The sequence below is a fragment of the Manihot esculenta genome, chromosome 14 (assembly GCF_001659605.2).
Source record: "Manihot esculenta cultivar AM560-2 chromosome 14, M.esculenta_v8, whole genome shotgun sequence".
Lineage (NCBI taxonomy): Eukaryota > Viridiplantae > Streptophyta > Magnoliopsida > Malpighiales > Euphorbiaceae > Manihot > Manihot esculenta.
The window spans coordinates 9975571-9997377 of NC_035174.2; the positions used below are offsets into that span (position 1 = coordinate 9975571).

General features: G+C 32.3%; 3 protein-coding genes across 4 annotated transcripts; 1 reads left to right on the forward strand and 2 right to left on the reverse strand.

Annotated features, from left to right (window-relative positions):
- Positions 1-582: 582 nt before the first annotated feature.
- Positions 583-2757, reverse strand: LOC110630979 (patellin-4). Of its 2 annotated transcripts, none has more exons than XM_021778649.2 (5): positions 2560-2757; positions 1481-2477; positions 1269-1393; positions 1037-1181; positions 583-954 (listed from the first exon to the last, which is right to left on the reverse strand). In XM_021778649.2, exons 2-5 carry the CDS (start codon positions 2456-2458, stop codon positions 697-699), a joined length of 1506 nt encoding a protein of 501 aa, XP_021634341.1. In that variant the 5' UTR covers positions 2459-2477; positions 2560-2757; the 3' UTR covers positions 583-696. The 2 variants fall into 2 exon arrangements, with proteins under 2 accessions (XP_021634341.1, XP_021634342.1); XM_021778650.2 differs by having other exon boundaries at positions 1481-2474; positions 2560-2754.
- A 2021-nt stretch (positions 2758-4778) lies between these two features.
- On the reverse strand, positions 4779-16726 carry LOC110600112 (twinkle homolog protein, chloroplastic/mitochondrial). Its single transcript, XM_021736853.2, has 21 exons — positions 16351-16726; positions 16089-16216; positions 15605-15660; positions 15465-15522; positions 15271-15381; positions 14574-14657; positions 13930-14010; positions 13660-13725; positions 13455-13571; positions 12268-12315; positions 12090-12175; positions 11931-11991; positions 11434-11616; positions 8606-8737; positions 8078-8139; positions 7544-7627; positions 6245-6376; positions 5855-5951; positions 5632-5766; positions 5316-5383; positions 4779-5054 (listed from the first exon to the last, which is right to left on the reverse strand). Exons 1-21 carry the CDS (start codon positions 16613-16615, stop codon positions 5024-5026), a joined length of 2085 nt encoding a protein of 694 aa, XP_021592545.1. The 5' UTR covers positions 16616-16726; the 3' UTR covers positions 4779-5023.
- Positions 16727-19478: 2752 nt separating this feature from the next.
- On the forward strand, positions 19479-20327 carry LOC110631374 (transcription factor bHLH52). Its single transcript, XM_021779182.2, has 2 exons — positions 19479-20042; positions 20138-20327. The coding sequence occupies exons 1-2, from the start codon at positions 19479-19481 to the stop codon at positions 20273-20275; spliced, it is 702 nt and encodes a 233-aa protein (XP_021634874.1). The 3' UTR covers positions 20276-20327.
- Positions 20328-21807: the final 1480 nt, after the last annotated feature.

Sequence of the window (21807 nt, forward strand, 5' to 3'; positions counted from 1 at the left end):
CTACTCTAAACCTTTCATCTGATTCACTGTCGCCATTTTGTAAATCTTTATATCTCAACCTCATCAAACTTATATTTACAAAATATTTTCCATACAAAATAATTTTTGTGAATAAGATTTTCTATAAAAAATATTTTACAATAAATTAATTTACTTTTAGTTTCAATTTATATTACTATGGACAAACATTTCTCAAACTTGAAAATTAAATGTCACTTGCAATACATTTGAACCGTCAATAATAATAATATTAAATTATTTTTTATCCTCCGTTTAATTATTTTCAAACAAAAAATTACATTATTTTATTTTTCTTGAAAAAATAAAAATGTTATAAATTAAAAAAAAATTATTCCATTAAAAAAAATGATCAAGTGGGTTGATTCGATTGTATTTGATATTGATATGCCAAAACTCTCAGGATTTTGTAAAGTCAATTGAATCAACCAATACCAAGAGGTCCCAGCTGTGTCGTTCTTGGTGGGCCGGGAATGCCTGTTTGTTAAGGCCCTGGACAAACCAGCATAGAATGGAGTTGAGATTATATTCATAAACTTCTATAGATGCTGAACCCATAAACTATATAAAATTAACTCAATCAATTTTTTATTTATTATTCATACATATATAAATCAATTTATAATAATAAAATTTAAAAAATATAAATTAAACAAGAGAAAAAATAATAAAATAATTTCAAAAGAAAGCACTCTTTTTGGTTTTGTAGCGATACATAATTCTTTTCTTCTTGTTTGAACTATTTTCAATGATGAGAAGTACTTTTCCCAGTTCATTAGTCCGGAAAGTATTACGAATGGCTCCTTCTGCAGAACTCATTTTCTTTTCCTTGGAAATGATAATGGTGTAAGATCCATCTTCGCTTGGTACAAATTCTTCCTTGTAATTCACTTCCCAACCTAATACACTCAGATCCCATATCAATGTAGCTCCAACCTGTCATGAACCACCAATCAATTAAGTTTTTTTCTTTTTTTCCTTAACAGGAACTTTTAAAATCTTTAGTCTCATTTAGTACCTCTGCTGCAGGAATCTCAATGGTTTCTGTGGATCCTGCTTTGATGACAAGCTCAGAAGCTCCACCATCTTCTGTAGAGAACTCAAAATCGTTCTCCCTCTTTAAGCCACCATATTGGACAGGGATTTCTTCTGCTGGGATGTATCTGTCAATCACCAATTTGTCAGAAATTTAGGGGGCTATCTGCAGAAAGTTTCAACAAAGTAGAGTTGAAAAGAAAGAGACCACTTACTTGAGCAGGGTCTCCGTGACCTTGGCAGGACGAGCAACAACAAATTTGCTCTTGCTTCTTTGGGTTAGGAATGGAGATAACAAGGCATTCAGAGCATAATACCAGAATGGAGCATTTATAAATATCTGCAATTAAAACCATAGAAGAACAGATTAAGAGCATAGTATAATAATGAAATTTTAGGGAAAATCTAACAGCCAAAAGAAACTCACATTTCTGGCAACTAATTCAGGATAATTGTCCTGCAAAAGCCCAACAGCTTGTTTCATGGCAAGCCTGAGGTCCTTCTTTGATGGAGAAGGAGAATTCTTCAGATCACTAATTTGAAGCAAAGATGTGACACCACCAGGCTTCAAATCAAGCTTTCTAATACCCTTTTCCATCAACTGGAATCTCCATCTCAAGAACTGTTTGCGATTCTCCTCAGTTCCAAACGCCTTGTTGTAAAGCTCTTCATTTCCAAACACCCCATAAATGTTGTAACACACTGGGTGACCTTCACGATCAATGCCATTCATGTAGAAGGCAGAGCTTAGATCTACTCCTAAATCTTCATCCAAGATTGAATCAATGTTGGATTCCTTCCTCCATTGAAGGGTCTTTTTTAGCATCTCAAAGGCATCATTCACTTTGAACTCTCTAGCCCTCAAGAATTTCAAGAGAACAACATCAGTTCCCTCTGCTCCTTTGCTAGGCAAAAGTGGGATTCCCCAAATGGAGATATCTTTGTCAATTCCTTCTCCATTTTCTTCCACAGCCACCTCAGGTTTCTTCTCTTCTTCACATTCTTCATTTTTTTCAGATTCTTCCTGCACTTGTTTTTCACTCCCTTCCCCTTCCTTGGCTTCTTGTTCCTTCTCTGTCTCTTCCTTATTCACCGACTTCTCCTTCTCTTTCTTCTTCGGCTCGTCTTTCTTGAAAAGATTGTTTCCAAGAATTGCTTCTTCAAGTTTCGATTTGAGCTCATTCAGGGCCTTTTTCTCAAACTCCTTAAGATCAGAAAGAAAGTTGCTCTCTTCCTTATAAGAGGAGCTCTTCTGAACTGTTTTGGGCTTGGAACCATCATCATCTTCCACTTCCTTCACTTTGCAATCCTCCTGGACATCTTCCTTGCTCTCTTCAACAACCTTTTTAGGATCTTCTTGAGGAATGACAACTTCAGCCACCACCTGGGTTTCCTCAACAGTCATTGTATCAATCAGTTACCTGCTGCAGCACACATCAAGACATCAAAGAAAGAACAGGAAAATGCAAGAAATTAAGTTAAAAGAGGATGTAAGCAGAAACCCACCTGTGTCTCGAGCCCCGGATGTTGTTTTCTTGGATTTGATCTGCTCTGTAGACAGAGAGAGAGAGGCGGAGTTTGGTTTCTTGAATGAAAGTGCAATTGGTTATATATTTAAAAAGGGTGACACCGCCAACGGTCACTAATGAGGTGCCAGCCACCACATGTGGTAGCCGTTGGGATGATTCTCCTTCCCAAGAGTTTTGCTAGCCTGGAGGCCAGCAATGTTTTGGTTTAGGAGAATCCTTTTGGGCCCACAGTTACCTAGCATTGATATGGTATGATCGGCTCCATCATCTTTGACAAAGTTTCCTATGCTGATTGGGTTAATATTTTAAAAACATTCTAGAATATGTTCTATTTATCATGCATTTCTTTTAACTCCAAATTTTTTTTTTTAAAAAAAAAATACCGTATTGAAAAACTTAAGGAGAAAATATAGGTTAAATATATGAGATTTTATATTAATATCATAATTTATCCTATAAATTCATATGAATTTAACTAAACAAAAAATTTTCAAGTATAATATATTCATAATTTTATATTGAAAAATTTACCCCAAAAATTGCTATATATTTTAGGATAAGTCATAAATCTCTGAACAGTGATTTCATGATGAACTGACGGTCAAAAAATTTATGATTTTAATTTTGTTATAATTACATCTTATATTTATTTTTTTATTAATTAAAATATAATATTTTAAAGTTACTCAAATTATACTTTATTTTTATTTTTATCGTTAAAAATTAATAAAATTGTGATATCACTCGCCACATCAATAACACGTCAATAAATTTTAGAATAAAATTAATAACAATTTAAAAGTTTAGAGTAGAATTACAGTAAAATTAAAAATATAGAATTTTTTTATAATTATTTATTTTATTATTTTTTAAAAAATTTACTCTAAATATTAATATAATTTTTTAAAAAATAGTGAATTAGTATTATAATTGATAGTTAAAAATAATAATTAAAAGAAATTTAAAAAATTATTTTATTATTATATTGTTTTAAATTATTTTTTAGTATTACATAATTAATGTATTTAAAAGGTTTATTTTTTTAATGATAGTTTTAAAAGTAATCCTAAATAATAAATATATTAGATAAATTCAAGAAAAATTGATTGATAATAAGTTTAGTTAAAATAAAATCAAGATAAATTATTATTATTATAAAATTATTGATAAAAATTAAAATAAAATTAAATAATAATAATAATAATTTTTAAATATATTTAATAATAAAAAAAATAACTTGATAATTTTATAAATTTTCATCCATACGAATAACATTAACAGTAAGTTAATAAGATCCATTTGGTTAGACATTAAAAAATTAAAATTTAATTAATAAAAAATAAAAATATAGGGTAAAATCATAATAAAAATAAAATACATATGTTTTTTAACAATTAATTTTATATTTAACGTGGTCTGTGACATGGTGTTTATATATAAAGTGAGATGATAATTTTATTAATTTTTTATTGATATAAAAATAATATAATATAATTAAAATAATTTTAATATATGCAATTTTAATGGATAAAAATAATATAAAATATAATTATAATAAAATAAAAAATAAAATTCTTTTTACCATTAACTCTTCTAAGATTCGACAAACAAAGTTTACATAAGCCATAAATGGCCATTAAATCTTAGCATTTGTCGGTTGCACATTTGATTACGATTTAACAAGAAAAAAATAAATATAAAATAGAATACATTTTTATAGAAAATTTCGAATTGTTAACTAAGAGAGAAATCTGGAGCTCTGTGGTCGGCACGTTTGCCATCTCAATAATAGTATATAGAAATCAATCCCACAGGAATATGCAATCATCTAGCAATCTTATTATAATTTATTAAAGTTTTAACTTTTTTTTATCTCAATTGAATTGTAATTTTCAATTCTAATCTTATTTAAATTGAAAAAAACCTAATAATTAAGGTTTTTTTTTCATAAAAAAATACCGTTTGAAGATCAGAAAATCAATATTTGATTGTCACTGATCTGTATGCGAGTGTGTATGAATTTCCCAATTATATACTTTGAACTGCTAACTGCTACAACTCTCTGTATTTGACCAATTCTTGGAACTGGCAGCATAGCATCTCTGTTTCAAGACAAACATGGGCTGTCAGTGCAAGAGACTAATTTTAGAAAATGTTGTGGCTCTCAGGGCCAGCACAAGTCATTGCTCCATGTGGTAGGATAGTAAGCATCTGATACCCATCCTCATAAATTCTAAAATTTTATCGTTTGATGAGCAATAGATGACAAGGATTGAGTTGTGCAAGCACAAAATTTTGGATGATGACCATCTTAATCTAGGAAAAATTTACAAAATAAAAAGTTAAAGGTCTGGATACATAATTCAATAACACAATCAGCTTAATATATACAAGTATATTTCTGAGTGATAGCATAATTGCCTATTTTCTTCCCAGATGATTTAAGCAATATCCATGAATTCGCCAGTTACCCTGCCAAAGAACATGTCATGGATTCATCAGCACTTGATCCATGGAGGGCATAGAAGCAACAATAATCAAACCACAACAACAACAATAAAGAACCTTTTGCTCATGCAAATTGGTTTTAAGTCTTGGCTGAAGAAAGGATCCGATGACTACAAAATTTCTATTAAAAAATATGTTGATCCACAGTCCATGGCGAAGACGACAACATGCTAGATACTGTTTGTGAGATTTGGAAGTTCATAGCATGTTAATAGTTTCTCATACCTGTTATAGGACAAGGCGGCATCACCTATGGTTCCAATGACCTTATTTCGCACCTTCCGAACACAAACCTGCAAGTAATAGAACACAGAAATTCACGCTTCTAACAATAATGACAAGTAACTGGACAATTTGAAAAAAAAAATGTTTGAGGTGTTAAGAACACATTCACATGTGTGTTTGCCCGATATGCAAAGACATTTGGATTTGTCTGTGTCCGTGCATATGCTGAACATGGACTCAAATCCCAAATAACAACAGCAATGACAATCTTGATGATAAACAACTGTTGCAACACGAAAACAAAAATGTAACCCACCTGTACTTGATCAACAGGTCCAGCCTCAGGATCCCTGTTACGGTGAATAACAATCCCATTGTCGCATTTGTTTATGAAGTGGGCACTACCACTTATATCATAAAGATTAGGGGGAGCCCCAGCCCAGTTTTGCAACTGTTGGATGAAGCATACGGGTAAGAAGTAAGAACAGTGATTATAATTCAGGAATAGCTGGACTAAAAAAAAGCTCATGAAAACTAACCTGTCTGGGATGTGCTACAAACCAAACATGGCAGGCATGATGTTGAGCAAACCGTTTGATCAGTGTAAGCATCTGACTCACATACTCTGTTTCAGTCCTGTCACCACAAAATTTCATGTTTTAAGGACAAATTGTAAATTCATATGCTCCAACAGAGGACCAAGACCAACTATCACAAGAAGAGATCTCATACAAATAATGCAATTTAACATTTTGGAGGAACTTATTTTCTCAATCTAATTTCCAGCAAGCAAGATTTATCTTAAATTTTGGAGACACCTCAAAGATTGAATGAAATTGCAAATAATAATAAAACTTCAAAGAATACAAATTGAAGCAGAAAATTTAGAAAGAACTTGACAATGAAGATGGACAGCGTTCAAATCTCACATGCTAATAGGACGCTGATGGTCAAGCTCATTGTAAGGATCAATTACAAGTCCTCGCACTCCATGCCTCAGAACTGCTGCTTTTGCAAGATCAAGAACCCAATGTACACTTGGAAGTTTATCATCCTCACATCTATTTCATGGTAAGAGGAAAAACAAACATGAAAAGACATCAATATGAGATTGCTAAAATTCAATCAGAAAAAAATAATAACAATGATCCAATCTGAGTGAAAACTCATATTATTTTTTGAGCAGTAAGCCAGTAATAAAAAAAATTAAAATTAAAAAAAAAAAAAAAGGTTAAAAAGTAGCACGTCAAGCTCCCAAGTCAGAAAAAGAAATATTAATTTGGAGTCTATTAAGATAATATGAGCATGCTTCTTTCTACACATGCAATATTCAATATGGCAGAATACATCAGTAAAGATGCAAAGGCATTTTAACATTGGCAGTATCCGCATTTGTTCATATATAATTGGCCACTAGACCAAGCCTGGGAAGCACAGGGAAAGTAGTAGTCTAGATAATGAGCTTTGGAATGGTGATATAGAAAGCAAAAGGCAAATTTTTTGGTTATGTTGCTGAGGCTTGGCAGCTTGGGTATACATATTTGGTATGACTGTATGTAGGAGCTCAGTTTAAGTAATTTGTAAATTCTAGGAAACAGAATTTGCCAGAAAGTATCAAAATATTTGACACAAGTACATGCTGTGGGTCGCTTAGAATTGGGAGAGAAAATAATTTACGTGCATAGAACATAGTGCACAATATATACATGTAGCACATATAACAAAGTGACTGGCATATGAAACAAGCGTCTGATACTCTGATTTAAAGCTGAAGTCATTTCTTTATGAAACAAGCGTCTGATACTCTGATTTAAAGCTGAAGTCATTTCTTTAAGGCAACTACACGAAAAATATTCTTCATTTGACACCAATGACCAAAACTTCAAATTACACCTCCCAAAGAGATGCAACTGTATAAGCCAAAACCTTCAGATCAGTATATTCTCCAACTAACAAAAGAATTTGCTTGCTAATCTACAAAACAATCACAGTGAGATCCAAATGGTAACTTGGCTAAAAGTAAAAGCTGAAGACCTTCAATATATTACCCTACTGAAAGATAGGCTTGGCTTGCTAATACATACATATTAACAATCACAGCAAGAAACCACTGATGAAAAGAAAGTATTGTAACCTTGTCCAAATATAAACCCAGGGCAGAACAATCATAATAACCAAGCAGGATAGGATTATGAACTATAGACAGGAAACTCTAAAGTGAAACTTACCTTATGAGGTAAAATGTATCATTCAACCACTTTTTTCCCTCCTCCAACTCCTCAACACTCATTCGTTCAACAGACCCTCCATAACTATGATTGGCGCAAACAACAAAATTAAAAATATAAGTATCATGAGAGCTAAAAGCTATTAGAAAAGTAGAAATGACAAGTAAAAAGCTCAAGCTACAGCATTTTCAACAAAAAATTGATCTATTATCAAGGGTGCCATTTTTCCACCAAAGACAATCCTCATTTTTCATTCACAACAGAGAAACATAACCATCAACAAAATAAACAATCAGAAATACTACAAGAGAACAACTGATATTTCCAATGTGGGAGCATGTGATTTGGGCAAGGTACACATGATAAAGAGTTAAGGACCGGTCCATCCAAATGACACTGTAAAATAACTGATCAAAGTCTTATTGATCAAAAACTGTGCTTTAAAGCAAAGAATTAAACGGCTGTTGCTTTATTGGAAATGCAAAATCATAAGGGTAAACACAGCAATAACAAAGAAATTTGTCCCTAACTCACCGTGCATCAAAAAAGGGCTTCTGTATGTGTTTTTCCAAAAGTTTCCTAGCATGTTCCCGGACCTATAAGTGAAATGGCAAGGGAAGGGAGTAAGATGTCTTCAGCCACAATGACATTGTGCATAAACATAGTATAGAAGGTTGAAATGGTTCATTAACAAATGTCCATAATAAATTGCACAAGGACAAAGTAGAATTAACAATTGTGATGTATAGTTAAGTAAAAGCATAGGAATATGGTGCTCAATGCTGACACGTCAGAATATTTACAGATCATTTCCCATACTATCATTTGGGGGGACAGATTCTACAGACACCAAAAAAGCAAACAGGTTGTAAATATGGGACTTAGACGATGATATTTCAGGTTCATCACAAGCTATTACAATAAATCCATGTTCAGTAACATTTCAAATTTAGCAAGATGACTAAGGATTAAATATGCAACATGTTGCCCATACGTAGATGGAGACAGAACAAACACTATTAATGCCATATGAGTGAAAATACAAATTAATAATTAGCTTACTCTGTTCTCCATAGAGCAAAGTGCAAATTTCCAGCCAACATTGCTGTTAAGATTGCATAAGAGAGCATCAATCCACTCACTCTTACCAGAATTGGGAACCCCAGTTACTATAGTCAATTCTCCTGGCATAACCTGATAAAAAATGATACATTCAGAACTTATCAGTTTGTGTATTTATGGTTATTTCAGAAGAGTGAAATACACAAGTTCCTGTTTATTTCAAAACAGAACATAAGAGTGAACTCATTTCTCTGAGAAAACAACATTACAAATACTCCAAATATACACTCTATCATTACAACTTAAATTAGAAATTTGGAATTCAAATTTATAAACACCTGAAAAAGAAATGGATGTATCATCACTTAATGGGTAATTTTCATCCCTAGTCTCTTGACTTTGGATATGTTTCAAAGTAGTCACTCAACTTCAATTTCTTTCTTGAAAATTCTTCAACTTTAATTTGAATATCATTAAAGTCCTTGTTACCTGCTATTGCAGGTTTTCAGATCAATACAAATAAAATTAGGGATGTGGACGTTTCTTGAAGGTCTCAAACCGAACTTATTATACAGTTTTGGTTCACTTCAAATTTTTCACTAAGAATATGGGAACCACATCATAGAACCTGATTGAATTGAACTGAATGACCAATTTTTATACCCATGTTTCCATATTTCTAGACACATTATACACTTTCAATATAATGTTATATACACTAAAATTTATGGCAGAAACTATGCCTTTAATATCATAATCTAAACTTTCAACTTCCTTACAATCAAGCTCCTATAATATGGCAACGTGAAAGTACTCACAATTAGAGGTAGCAAAATTGATCAACTGCCCATTTACCCACCATAAAGGGCACGTTTGCAAATGGCCTTACATTTGATTATGAAAAACAGCATGACCCTAACCCAACCCATCCATTATTGTGGGATCAAAAGACAGTTGCTTATGAGTACACATTTTGATTACTAATTAAGTTTTGCAAGTATAACCACTTCCCTACCTGCTATGCCACTACTGCAACGGCAAGGTTGGTGGTGGTGGTGACAAAAGGGTGGTGGTCAAGGTGGTACCAAAGCTACAAACAACTGGTATCAGTGGAGAATGTCATCGTAGTCAATAACACAGCCAATTTAAACACTAACAGGGTAAATGATTACCTAGAGTTAATTTCAATTAAATGGGTATGGTTATCCAAATAAATTTTAAACAGGTAATGAGTAGGTGCATGGGTCATTTACAACCCAAAACAAACCCACCACTTTTGTCACCTCTACTTGCAATACAATGCAGAAGTACATATGCATTTTAAACTACATCTAAAAATTTTTAGCAAGATTTTCCATTCAAGGAAAGAGAATGAGAAAAGATACAAGTATTATATATGTTAAATTTGGACCAGGCCTAACTCACCCCCAAAGCTAGCTCAAGCAGGAGGGGTGCTTATGACCCATATAAGGGGCACATTACCCCTTTCCACAACTGATGTGGGATTCAACACATCCCTCACGCCCAAAATTTTACTGGTGCGTGACATATTTATGGAAGGCCCAACATCGGATGGGAGGCTTTGATACCATGTTAAATTTGGGCCAGGCCTAACTCACCCCAAAAGCTAACTCAAGAGGAGTGCCTATGACCCATATAAGGGGCACATTACCCCTTTCCACAACCGATGTGGGATTCAACAATATACATGTACTAAGATTGAAAGAACCAATTCCAAATCCCCAATATTTAACTTCTAGAATTTAAATCTTTCGGAATAGTAAAACAATTAAAAAGATAAGAAAAGAACTTATTAGAGTTACATTTTGAAGTATTAGAGTTACATTAGGTCTCTAATTATAAATTTATAATAATTACAAAATAATGTATTCATCGACACCATGGGCAAAAATCTGTTAATCAACAGCAATAGGGTGCCAACCCATTCATGAAATCAAACATGGTAGGAATCTCCAAAAATTAAATAAATACTTGTTCAAAAATAGAAGATTATTGCTCATTCACAAAAAATGTCTACCCATCTAACAAATCATTTTAGAGTACTATGATTACTAAGCTATCTCAATGTTTAAAATACACACACATATATTAACATTGTGACTTACTAAAACAATTGAATTTTAGTGCAATGAGTTAAAGAGAGAGAAACTCCAAATGATTAAATGAGCATGAAAAAAGCTTAACAGTCAGCATAATTATTTCGAAAATTACAAATATATCTAGGCCATTTATACCATCATTATGCATATGGATAATTTTCTCAATCAAATGTTCAAAAATAATTAGAATTACAAAATAATAAGGTACCATCAAAAACCATCTTTAGTTACTTGTATATTCATTCAAATAATCTTGCGGAAGTAATTTGTTTTTGTAATACCCTCTTCGTCCCATAATTTTTATTCAATTTGCTTTTTCACACATATTAAAAAAACTAATATTTTTATTAACTTTTCAAGTATACCCATCTTAATAACGTTAAATTTTATTAAATGTTAAGAGATATTTTAAATATTTATTTAGAAAAATAACAATTAATAAGAAATTATATTAGAAATAAGATCAAATTAAATTGGGTTATAATGACCAATTTATATGGTAACCATAATGTGAAAAAAGAATGTGGATAATAATTTTGGAAAAACCGAAAAAAGGAATAATGAAAAAAAATTATGAGACGGAGGAAGTATAATATTAATATCCCAATACAACATATGGACATAATATCAACCAGTGTTCTTCATTATTAAAGAGAGAAACAAAGGTTTAAAGAAATGAAAGCTCGGGAAAAAGAAAATTATCCTTACTTTGTATAATCCATCTAGAGCCCTCCACCCAGTTGAGACACCACAGTCATAACCAAGAGTCCGATTATAATAGTCATCAATTTCAATAAAGTAATCCCTGAAATTAAACAATCCACGGATAGGGTACAACTCTGCATTTTCAACTGCTTCCCTCAGTGCAGTGGGACCTAAAAACATGAGAACCTGTGCATATTTTGACATATAGTGAGAGTTATCCCAGAAACAATGAGCTATAGGAGTAACTTCAGTTTTCTTTTGAATATTGTTCTTTAAACATTAAAAGAAAAATAAACTGATCTCATGGGATGATGCATAACATATAGCTCATTCAAGTATAGAAGTCCAGAAGGGACAAGAAAAATAGTACTCTTCCCATTTTCCAAATGATGTGCCATATGAATCACTATCATAGTTAAAACTCATTTAACATTATGTACAGTATAAAGATGTGTAACATCCATATCAGATGGGAAAAAATTCCATATTAGAGATCAGACCTCATTTGCATCTTTGCAATACTCCTCTTTATTTTTCTTTGGCCACTTGACTCTCCAGCACCTATGTCCCCATAGAGAACAAAAGAATATCTTAACAACTTACATATTATTGCTTCACAAGATGAAGCTCCACAATATTATCACCAGAGAATGACAAACCTTTCCCTTCCAATACGACGTGCAATCTCTTCAGCTAAAGCTTGACCAGGTGCATCTCCATCAGTAGCAAGTATTATGCGAGACGCCTGTCAGACCATGTTTTGATATCATATTTAAAATCCAAATCCTTTCACATTGAAAAGTTACATTCAAAAACACTGGAGTAATTTCTACAAACCTTATTCAAGTACTCTTTGCAATTCCACAGATATTGATATTTTGTGTCCTAGCTTCACAAAAAATATTTAAGAAGAATCAGTTGAGTTTCCAATATAAAGAGCACCAAATACTATTATCATTGAAATTACAAAGACATATTGCCTTTTTAAAGTTGACTCTGTAGTTGTGAGTTTGGCAAAGCAAGCCCTCAGGATGCTAGTGGCTAAATTAAAACTGCTACTTAATTATCTTGTAACACACACCAACCCTAGAGCAATGCAACAAGATTTGTTCTGATATTACTTTTGCATTCTTTTATTGTTCTGCTCCAAAGATTGCTAGACCAGATGGAGCTTATCCCACTCCTATACAAGGAGGTTTAAAGAACAAATAAATATTGGATGACCATTCCACACCAAAAGTTCAATATATTGACATGTAACTTCATTTGATGCGAGAATTGTGTGCTTGGTCTTGTACATACCACACACTTGGATGTGGTACCCATATGATAATTGTAAGTGAACCACGGGAGATATGTTTACCATCGCCCAAGATGTTTGACATAATCTCAAGCTATCACATTAATCTAAAAAAACTCAAAGATATTTTTTTAAAGAGAGAGCCTGCGAGAGAGAGAGAGAGAGAGAGCTGACATAAATATTGCATCGAATGTGCTGACAAAGAATAAGGAATGCATATTTTCTATTGAGGATATAAAGTTCTGCTATGATTGTTTTGCCTTCAAAGGTTAAGGGTGGCCATGGAAAACAAGACCTTTAATCCCTACCACTGGTTTTTGGTTCCATGAGAAACTTTAATGAGTGATTTTCACGGGAGCAGCTGTCTCCCTAAACACTTAAAGAAAGGTGACTTCAGATAATGAGTTCTTGGTTAGTAGGAAACTAGGAACACCTTGGGGTTATGAAAGATGCCATAGAATTCATTGATCTTTTTGGTCTTGTTAACATGTCTCTTATACAGATGTGGGCAAACTTTTTACAATCTAATGGCAATTTTATATCCTTATCTGAAAGTGGACAATTTATATTGACGAGACAACACTCAAACCCTTATAGGTGAGGGGAAAATAAGGATCTAGATTCAACTAAAACAACAATAGTTACTAGAAAATAAAAATAAAAACTGCAATGACAATAGTAATATTCGTGCTACAATACTCAAAATATTAAAGCTGACACAGACCTGCTCTTCAGGTGGCAATTCCTTTGAAGAAACTTTTGGAGGTGCACCATCTGGGACACTCACACAAGTACGAAATCCAGCTTCTTCCATTGCAAGCTTGTCAATTTCGCCTTCAACCTATAATCAGAAATAAAAATATTAGATCTCAGGTTAAGTTGCTAAGTAAACAAGTAAAAGATTTCCCATGGTGGACAAGAAGACATACAATAATTACGTCCTCAGCTTCCTTGATATCATCCAGCCCATAAAATATTTTTTCTGTATCCCTTTCCTGGAATAAGTGAACAATAAAATATCAAACTCAAGTTGCTCAAATTCATAAAATGACATAAAAACTCATTATTGGTCTAGAATGGAATGGCAATTGCCAAAATCTTTTCTTTATTTATTTATTGCTCTCACAATAAACAAGAGAGTCTTGTGCAATTGTCAAACTTTCTACGTGTTCTTTGCAATAGTAGCCTGAAACATGTACCTGAAAAAATTTCTTGTTGCTATCTCGATATTTGCAACTGGTAAGCATTCCATTTCGCCAATATGTAAATGCTATCATAATCTGCCAATAGAACTCAAAGAGTTATTAGAAAAGCAGAAGCTGCAGAACTGTTGAAAACATTAGATTGAGTTGACAAAAGATCAGCAAAGGGCCGCTATTCCATTAGGACTTTACTGCCCACAACCACACAACCCCTCCCAAATAAAAATTTTATAAAAAATCATAAGAGGATTTACTACATAGTATCAAAGAGGCACAACCCATGTACATAGAGGTACAAATAGAAAATGAGTGAAGTATTTCAATTTCTTCTTCTACATATCAATAGAGGCTATCTGTTTCTCTCCTTTATCAACAAAGTTCTTGACTGTTTGATCTACTCTATAACATGACATAAACATTTATTTAAGATATTACCATCAGAATGCACTTTAGGAAATACACATGCCTGCCAGACACAAACGGATTAATTGTGTACTACAAGGAAATAGCGAACTTCTATAATTGATAAAACTATTTAGCATTGACAGTTGACACTTGATTGCAGTTCAATTAAACCCTAACAGCATAATTTATAAAGAAAGACCATAGGTACTTTTTCTTGATCCAGCATTATAATGCACCTGAGAACCATAGCTTTTTTGCATAACACGATTTCTCTGCAATGTCTCTGCTGATATTAACCGTTCTGCAAAGTAACCAATAAGCTGAAAAAAGACCAGAAAAGGATATATATGAGTGCTAGCAAATAACTGTGCCAAAATGCAGTTGAATCAGCATATGCAACCCAATGCAAGCTGGAAGCAACTTGAACAGGATGAAATAAAACATATTTAAGACAGTTGCTCAGACATGTGCACACATTATACATACTTCAAATACTAATTTAGGTGAGTAAGGATCATGGTAAGTATTTTACATCAATCAAATATGGGCATCTCACATCTCAAACATGAGAAACAAGTTCGCATATGTACAGAACAATTGAGCAATTAACTTGGCCCCATAATAAATTCAACCCTCAGTGCAGTCAGCATAAGAAAGTAGTTGGAAACAAACACTCAAATATCTAGTCAAGTCAACTCAACCAAATTAATCCTTAACCACAAACTGGTAGGAGTTGACTACAGGGATTCCTCCATTCCAACCAATTTAGGGCTACTTCTTACAAGATCTAGAGTTTGTTAATCATTTCTGATTATTTCCTCCAAGTCATCTTAGGTACTATGTAATGAGAAGGAAATAAGCACATCAGGCGTCATCTAACTTGACAACCATTTCATAAATGCGGAAAAGGAGAGGAAAAGAGAACCTAACAACCTCACTACATAGTGGTTCCAATTTCAGACTCTCCACAGTGATTTCCCTTCTCTGCTTAACTTTGCTATCTTGGATTGAGCTTTCATATGTAGAGCTGCTTCCTGCAAAGGGCTGAAACCAGGGGAGCAGAGTTAAGGGAATAATCGCAAAACAAGTCATAAAAATGTCACATCCCAGATGAGCAAATGTCTTACCCTGGTTCTACCACTCCATCCACATTTAGCTCGAAAGCAAGTCCAGGATGCACCACTCCTATAAATCAAAGAGGAGCGAAGCTATCAATCTGTTAAAAAGCTACAAGTATAAATTGATAGATTGAAACTACAAAGCATACCCATCTGGACTGATAAAAAGGGAGAAACTTTTATCCTCCAAATCACCACCATTGCACTAACATGGAAACAATAATGACATATAAGTACTACAGCATAAATATTAGGATCCAAAGTTAAGAACACGATTGCCTAATAGCACATATGAACTGAGTTTTTACCAGATTATAGTCACGATAACTGCCTCGACACTTAAAGTTTTAGTACAGGGAAAAAGAAATAAAACAAATGCCAAAACTTTTTACTTATGCTCCACTTTGCATAGGAAAGAAAAAGAAGAAATTTTCCACTTGTAAAGATTAAGGTGATACCAAACATTTCTAATTAATCTTGAGAACTGAAAATATTTGTGCAAAATAATCACACAATAAACCAAAAAACAACAAATGCAGAAGAAAACACTTATGACATTCCTTTCAATGCCCATTAGATGCCAAACAAAGGTAAAGTTGGCATGCAAACAAAGTAGCATGTAATAAAGCTTACCATTGGACATAGTAAATGATTATGCTGACCAGGAGTAAACGTGTCCAGTTCAATACCCAACTCTTCCAATTTCCGCCTTAGAATGTCCAATTTTCTTAAGCTCTTCACTTCCGATTCCCCACCATGAACTGAAAATTGAACAAAGATATCCATAATATGCATTTACCTATTCAAATGATTATTCTTGCTTTCTTTCCTTCCAAGAGAAACCCAAAACCGAAGAAGCATATATATGTACAGAGAGGGAGAGAGAGATACATACCTGGAGCTGTAACAGTGGCGTTTGAGGCAAAGCCGTTAGTTTTAAGGAAATAAGGGCGGATTTTAGAGATGGATTTAGAACAATAAACTGGTAGCAGACATTTACGTGTGTTACACAGGTGTCTCCTTGAAGGAAAAGGAGGAGGCGGTGGTGTTGCAGGTCTGAGCAAAAATTTGGAACTCATATGTAGAAGACCAATGTTTGAGGAGGAGAAGACGAGCTTGTGGAGATGCGTTCGAGAATTGTAATGAGCAAGACGAAGCATCCTTCCGTTGGTCCCTTACGCTTTTTCGTACATAGACTATCAACAGAGCTCCATGGCGATGGATAAAAAGAGTAGAGAAGGCTGAGGGCTTATGAGGGTTTTATTAAAGAGTTCCCCTCCCTTCCCACCTCCGGTATTCTTGTCCTCTACTTTTTTTTCTTTTTTTTTTCAATTTATTGACAAAAATAATAGTGAGAATTATTATCTCACCCCTTAATTTTTAAAAAATCTTTTTATTCATTTTATTTTAAAATCACTCAATTAAAAAATTTTATATTTTATAAAATCAAATTATTTAAAATTATTAATTAATTTTATTTTTACATTGATCAAAAAATTTAAATAATATAAATATTTAAAATTTTAAAAATTAAATAATATATATATTATAGTAATTAAATAATATAAATAATTTAAAATAAATAACATTTTTTAAAAAGATCCTAAATAATTAAATTTTATAAAATTTATAGGCATTTTAATTGAGTTAGTTTAAAATAAAGATAAATTATTAATTTTATAAAAATTATGAGAGTTAATAACAATTTTTTTAAAATAATACTATTTAATTCTTCTATTATTACAAAATTAATTAAATAATTTTTATATTTTAAAATTATATTAATATATTTTTAAAAATTCAACTGAAAAATTCTCCCGCTAAATTTTAACATTATTATTAAAAATGGAATAAAAATATAACAGTAATAATACTAAATGAAAAATATTTTTTAAATGAGTTTTTAAAATTGTTATTATTAATATTTAATATATTCTTAAAAATATATGAATTAGTTAAATAATTTCATTGTATTACATGGCTAATAATAATTTTAAAATTAATTAATAAATTAATGATGCTACGAACTAAGTACTAATTAATTAATTAGAATATAAGAGAATTACAAACCGATAGTTGAAAATAATCTATTTTATTAATTAATTTATTGACTATAAAATGAATTTTTCTAATAAATGTAACCCTAGAATTATCTAATTTAAAAAATAAATTTGAAAAATAATTATTAAATTTTGACAAAAGTAAATTTATTCTTTATATAATAAAAAATGGAATTATTTTTAAATTTTTAAATAAAATAATACTTTATATAATAAAATATTATTCTAGCTCCATCAACTCCCTTCCATGAATGTAGGAAGAACAGTAATTGGTTTTAAATGAAAAATCAAATCAAATCTATTTAATTTTGATTTTTAATTTGATTTTTCAATTAAATTAGTTTAATATGGATTTTTATTTTTTATAAAATTTCAAATTTTCAATTGAATTGGATCCGATTAATTCTATAAAAACTCAAGCTAACGGAACTAGATCAACCTTTTACCTATACTGCATCGTTTTAAGGCTCACACGTATAAAAACCTTTATTCTCTTTCGTCAAAACACTTTCTTTTATTTACCCTATTTTCTCTTCAAATTGGTGCATCTTCTTCTTCTTCTTCTTCTTAGATCTTCAAACTCAATACCGCCTTCTTCATTCTTCAAAAACGATCTATCGTTATTTGGCTTGGTCTATCGCCACACCTTGCAGTCGCCTCGGTTCATTTGGTCTCGCTCAAACACAATGTTTTTCTTTGCCTCATTCACTCAATTTGGCCTCTCTCCCTTCATGAATCTGAAATATAGATTATTTGAAATTTTTAAGATGGTAATTGGGGTTTGCAGATATAAGATGATGATTAGGTCTCCGATCCTGGACGTTTTTCTTGCTTAATGTTGAAGAGTCTTTTATGATCCTATTGTGCCTTTGTATTTAATAGGTATTTTATTAATAATTGATTGGATTATTGTTACGAAGAGTTAATTAAATAGGGGTTCCAATTGATAATTGATTTTTTTTTAATACTTCATTGGATCATTGCGGTGCCTGTTGGAATTGGAATTTGGAGTTGGGAAAGTTTTGAACGGCATTTTGCGGAACTGTCGATAATTTCATTAAGAGATTGGCTGAGAAATTTTCTTTTTAGTTTGGTCTTTTTTCTTTTTTTTTCGATTTGATTTAAAATTAAACCGATTAATTATACACCTAAAAAAATACACACACTGCTATTGCCATTCTCCTTACTGAAAAGAACATCAGGATGTTTTTTTTTTAAAATAAACAGTATACATGAAAGTCTGACAGAAAAAAAAAACTATATACTGAATAAAAATAATTACAGAAAATTATAATATTAATAATTGAATTAGTTTCGCAATCGGATAAATTTATTATATAAATTTCCTTAAAAATGGAAAATGATTACTACACTGCGTTATAGAGAGCCGCCATGGAAATTAAGCAACGGTTTTTAACGGTTTTTTAGAATAAATGGGAAACCCTAGAAATGTATGTGCCCCCCTTTATTAGGAATGTATGTGCCCCCCTTTATTAGGAAGTTGGTTACCCAATTTTTCGGCCAACCCCATCAAATCATCACCTCATATATTTCCGCTCAAACCCTAACTTCCCACTTCCCCACTTCTCTCTCTCTCTCTCATATATTGCCATTTTGGCAGCTGATCAGGGCACTGTTAATTAGTTTGATAAGGTTTGTTAATTAGCAACCTCAAGTCTACTGCTATTCAACAAGCAAAAAAGACAGTATCTCTTCAGGTATCCCATGTCTTATGGATTCTTATTTTCTTTTCGTTTCTTGTTGATATTAAGTTTGTCCTTTTGGCTGCTTGGCCAACTTTTCGTTTTTCAATTCTTTAGCTAACTGGGTTTTTATTGTTTTGTGTTTTAGATTGAATTCTAGATTATAATTCTATCCATCCATGGCTTTGAGTTTTTGTTCCTGTAACCACCACCAAGAGTTAACTGATGATTATCAGCTTCTTGGTTTCAATGACAACTTCATGAGTGTATTTTCAGATTCTTTCATCAACCCATTGTTTGAATTTGATGATCAGCTCTTTTACTCTGATAGCTACACCAATCTCCTTCCATATTTCTCTTCTTCTCCTTCGGATAATATCATGTCTTTGTCACCTGATATCTTTCCTCTCCAAGACTTCGACTCCTACCAGTACCCGAAACGACAGAAGAGCTATGCAGATATCAGCCGCTCAAGTTCTGCTCCGAGTTTCTTTGATGGGTTTGTTGCGAACTCTGATCTGTTACTCCCAGAATTCCCAGCTCCAGCACTGCCTAAGTTTCAGGTTCCAGAAGCCGCTTTTAATGAAGGGAGAAGCGACTGCAGTGCTGTTGCGAAGAAACCAAACGGAGAGAGCTTGTCTGCGCAGAGCATTGCGGCGAGAGAGAGGAGAAGGAAGATAACTGAGAAGACTCAAGAGCTTGGAAAGCTGATACCTGGTGGGAGTAAGATGAACACAGCTGAAATGCTCCAAGCTGCTTCCCAGTACGTCAAGTTCTTACAGGCTCAAGTTAAGCTTCTTCAGCTTATGGAGTCAAGGCGTCAGGTAAATATATAATTAACTTCACATCCCCATTTTTCTTAATTTTTTTCTTATGATGAAAATTTTGATTTTTGGGTGCAATAATATTGTACTTGCAGGAAAACGAGGAATCGCATTTGCAGACAAGTGAACTTCAGATTCTTCTTGCATCTCCAACGATTCAAGAGAAGTTATACTCACAGGAGAAGTGCTTGGTTCCAAGAGAGTTTCTTCAAACCATAGCAAATGATGAATAGATTCAATCAAATCTTTTCATCATTGACATGATTAGCCTTGTTGTCTGTTTTGATCCCACTTCTAATTATCCATGTCTTAATTTAGATGCTAATTGTTTTTTTTAATCTTGTACGTAGCCTGGTGCTAATCAATTTTCCTTAGTTTTAGGTGCTAATCTAATCAATTTCTTGTAAATTCTTTTCTCTCTCTCTCTTATTAGTAACTTTTTAAATGACATTAATTATTGGTGAATATTAAAAATCCAAGCTATTAAAACCACAAATAAAAATATTTAGCAACTTTTTTTTATTGAATTTCTTAATTATGAAAATCTAATACTATCATAAAACTAATATATTTATCTAATAATTATTTTACCTTGAAATTAAATATATTTATCTAATAATTAATTTTTATTGTCTCAATTTTATGTTGCTGTTACCCTGAAACTATTTTGTAACGATTATTGATAAATTAAGTAATTTTCTTTAATAAAAAAAACGTTATAAATTTCTAACCCCTTATAATGATATTAGAGAGTGGATCTCTTAGAGCTTAATTTTTATCTAAATATACATTAATTCTACTAAGATTTTCAGAATTTATTTATAAATTTACATTCAAGTATTTGATATATTTGATGAGTATAATAATCTTTAATCGAAGTTATATAATTTTTTATTTTTGTATATGAATAAAATTCATTGTACTTTAATCATAATCAACAAAATTTAGTAAAATTTGTAAATGAATTAATCTAATTAATAACTATAATTTTAAATCCAATTAGTAAGGATGATATTATTTGAAAAAATAATTTAAATTCATCGAAGTCCTTGCCATTACAGGTGACGTTCCTGCAGTAGAGATCTTCAATTCTTTTTCTAACCTTACATTTCTCGAATTGTATTCTGGCTTACGACTGTGTTTCTGGGAGTAATCTCAGATCTCAGTTCTTCAGGAAGTTCAATGCTTTTAATTCTCTTCGTTCTTCAACTCCAGTCATAGGAACTAGCTATAAGATTTGATTTGTGTGGCAGTTTCCAAAGAAAGCACAAATCCACACCAGCTATGCTAGAGGCTGCAACCGATCGGTTTGCCAGAAAGAATTGATGAAGAGCAAATGAGTATGTATGAAGGAACTCTGGGAGATGGAACTGGTATTAGGATAGAAATCCACTGAGACAACATTTCAAGGGAAGACTGCAAGAGATTCGTAAAGGAATGCAAGGTTCTTGTTCAACTATGTCCCGACAGCCGAGTTCAAGTCTTTGGTTGGTGTAATTACTAAAATCTGACGGCGATTTTTACAGAATGGACACAGAGAAGAGAATTTTGAAACGTGCAATCTGCAGGGCAGTTCCCCATGTAAGCAAAGGTTAAAAGTAGTAATGGGTGTTGCCAAGGGCATGTCTTATCTGCACGAACAATGCGATGAAGTACGGTTTGATCTAAGGAATAGAACAGGCTGCTATATGATAATATGAATCAGGTTTTATAAAGTACATCCATGCTTGAATCAGATGTTCAAATGATAAAAGAGAGTGTGCAT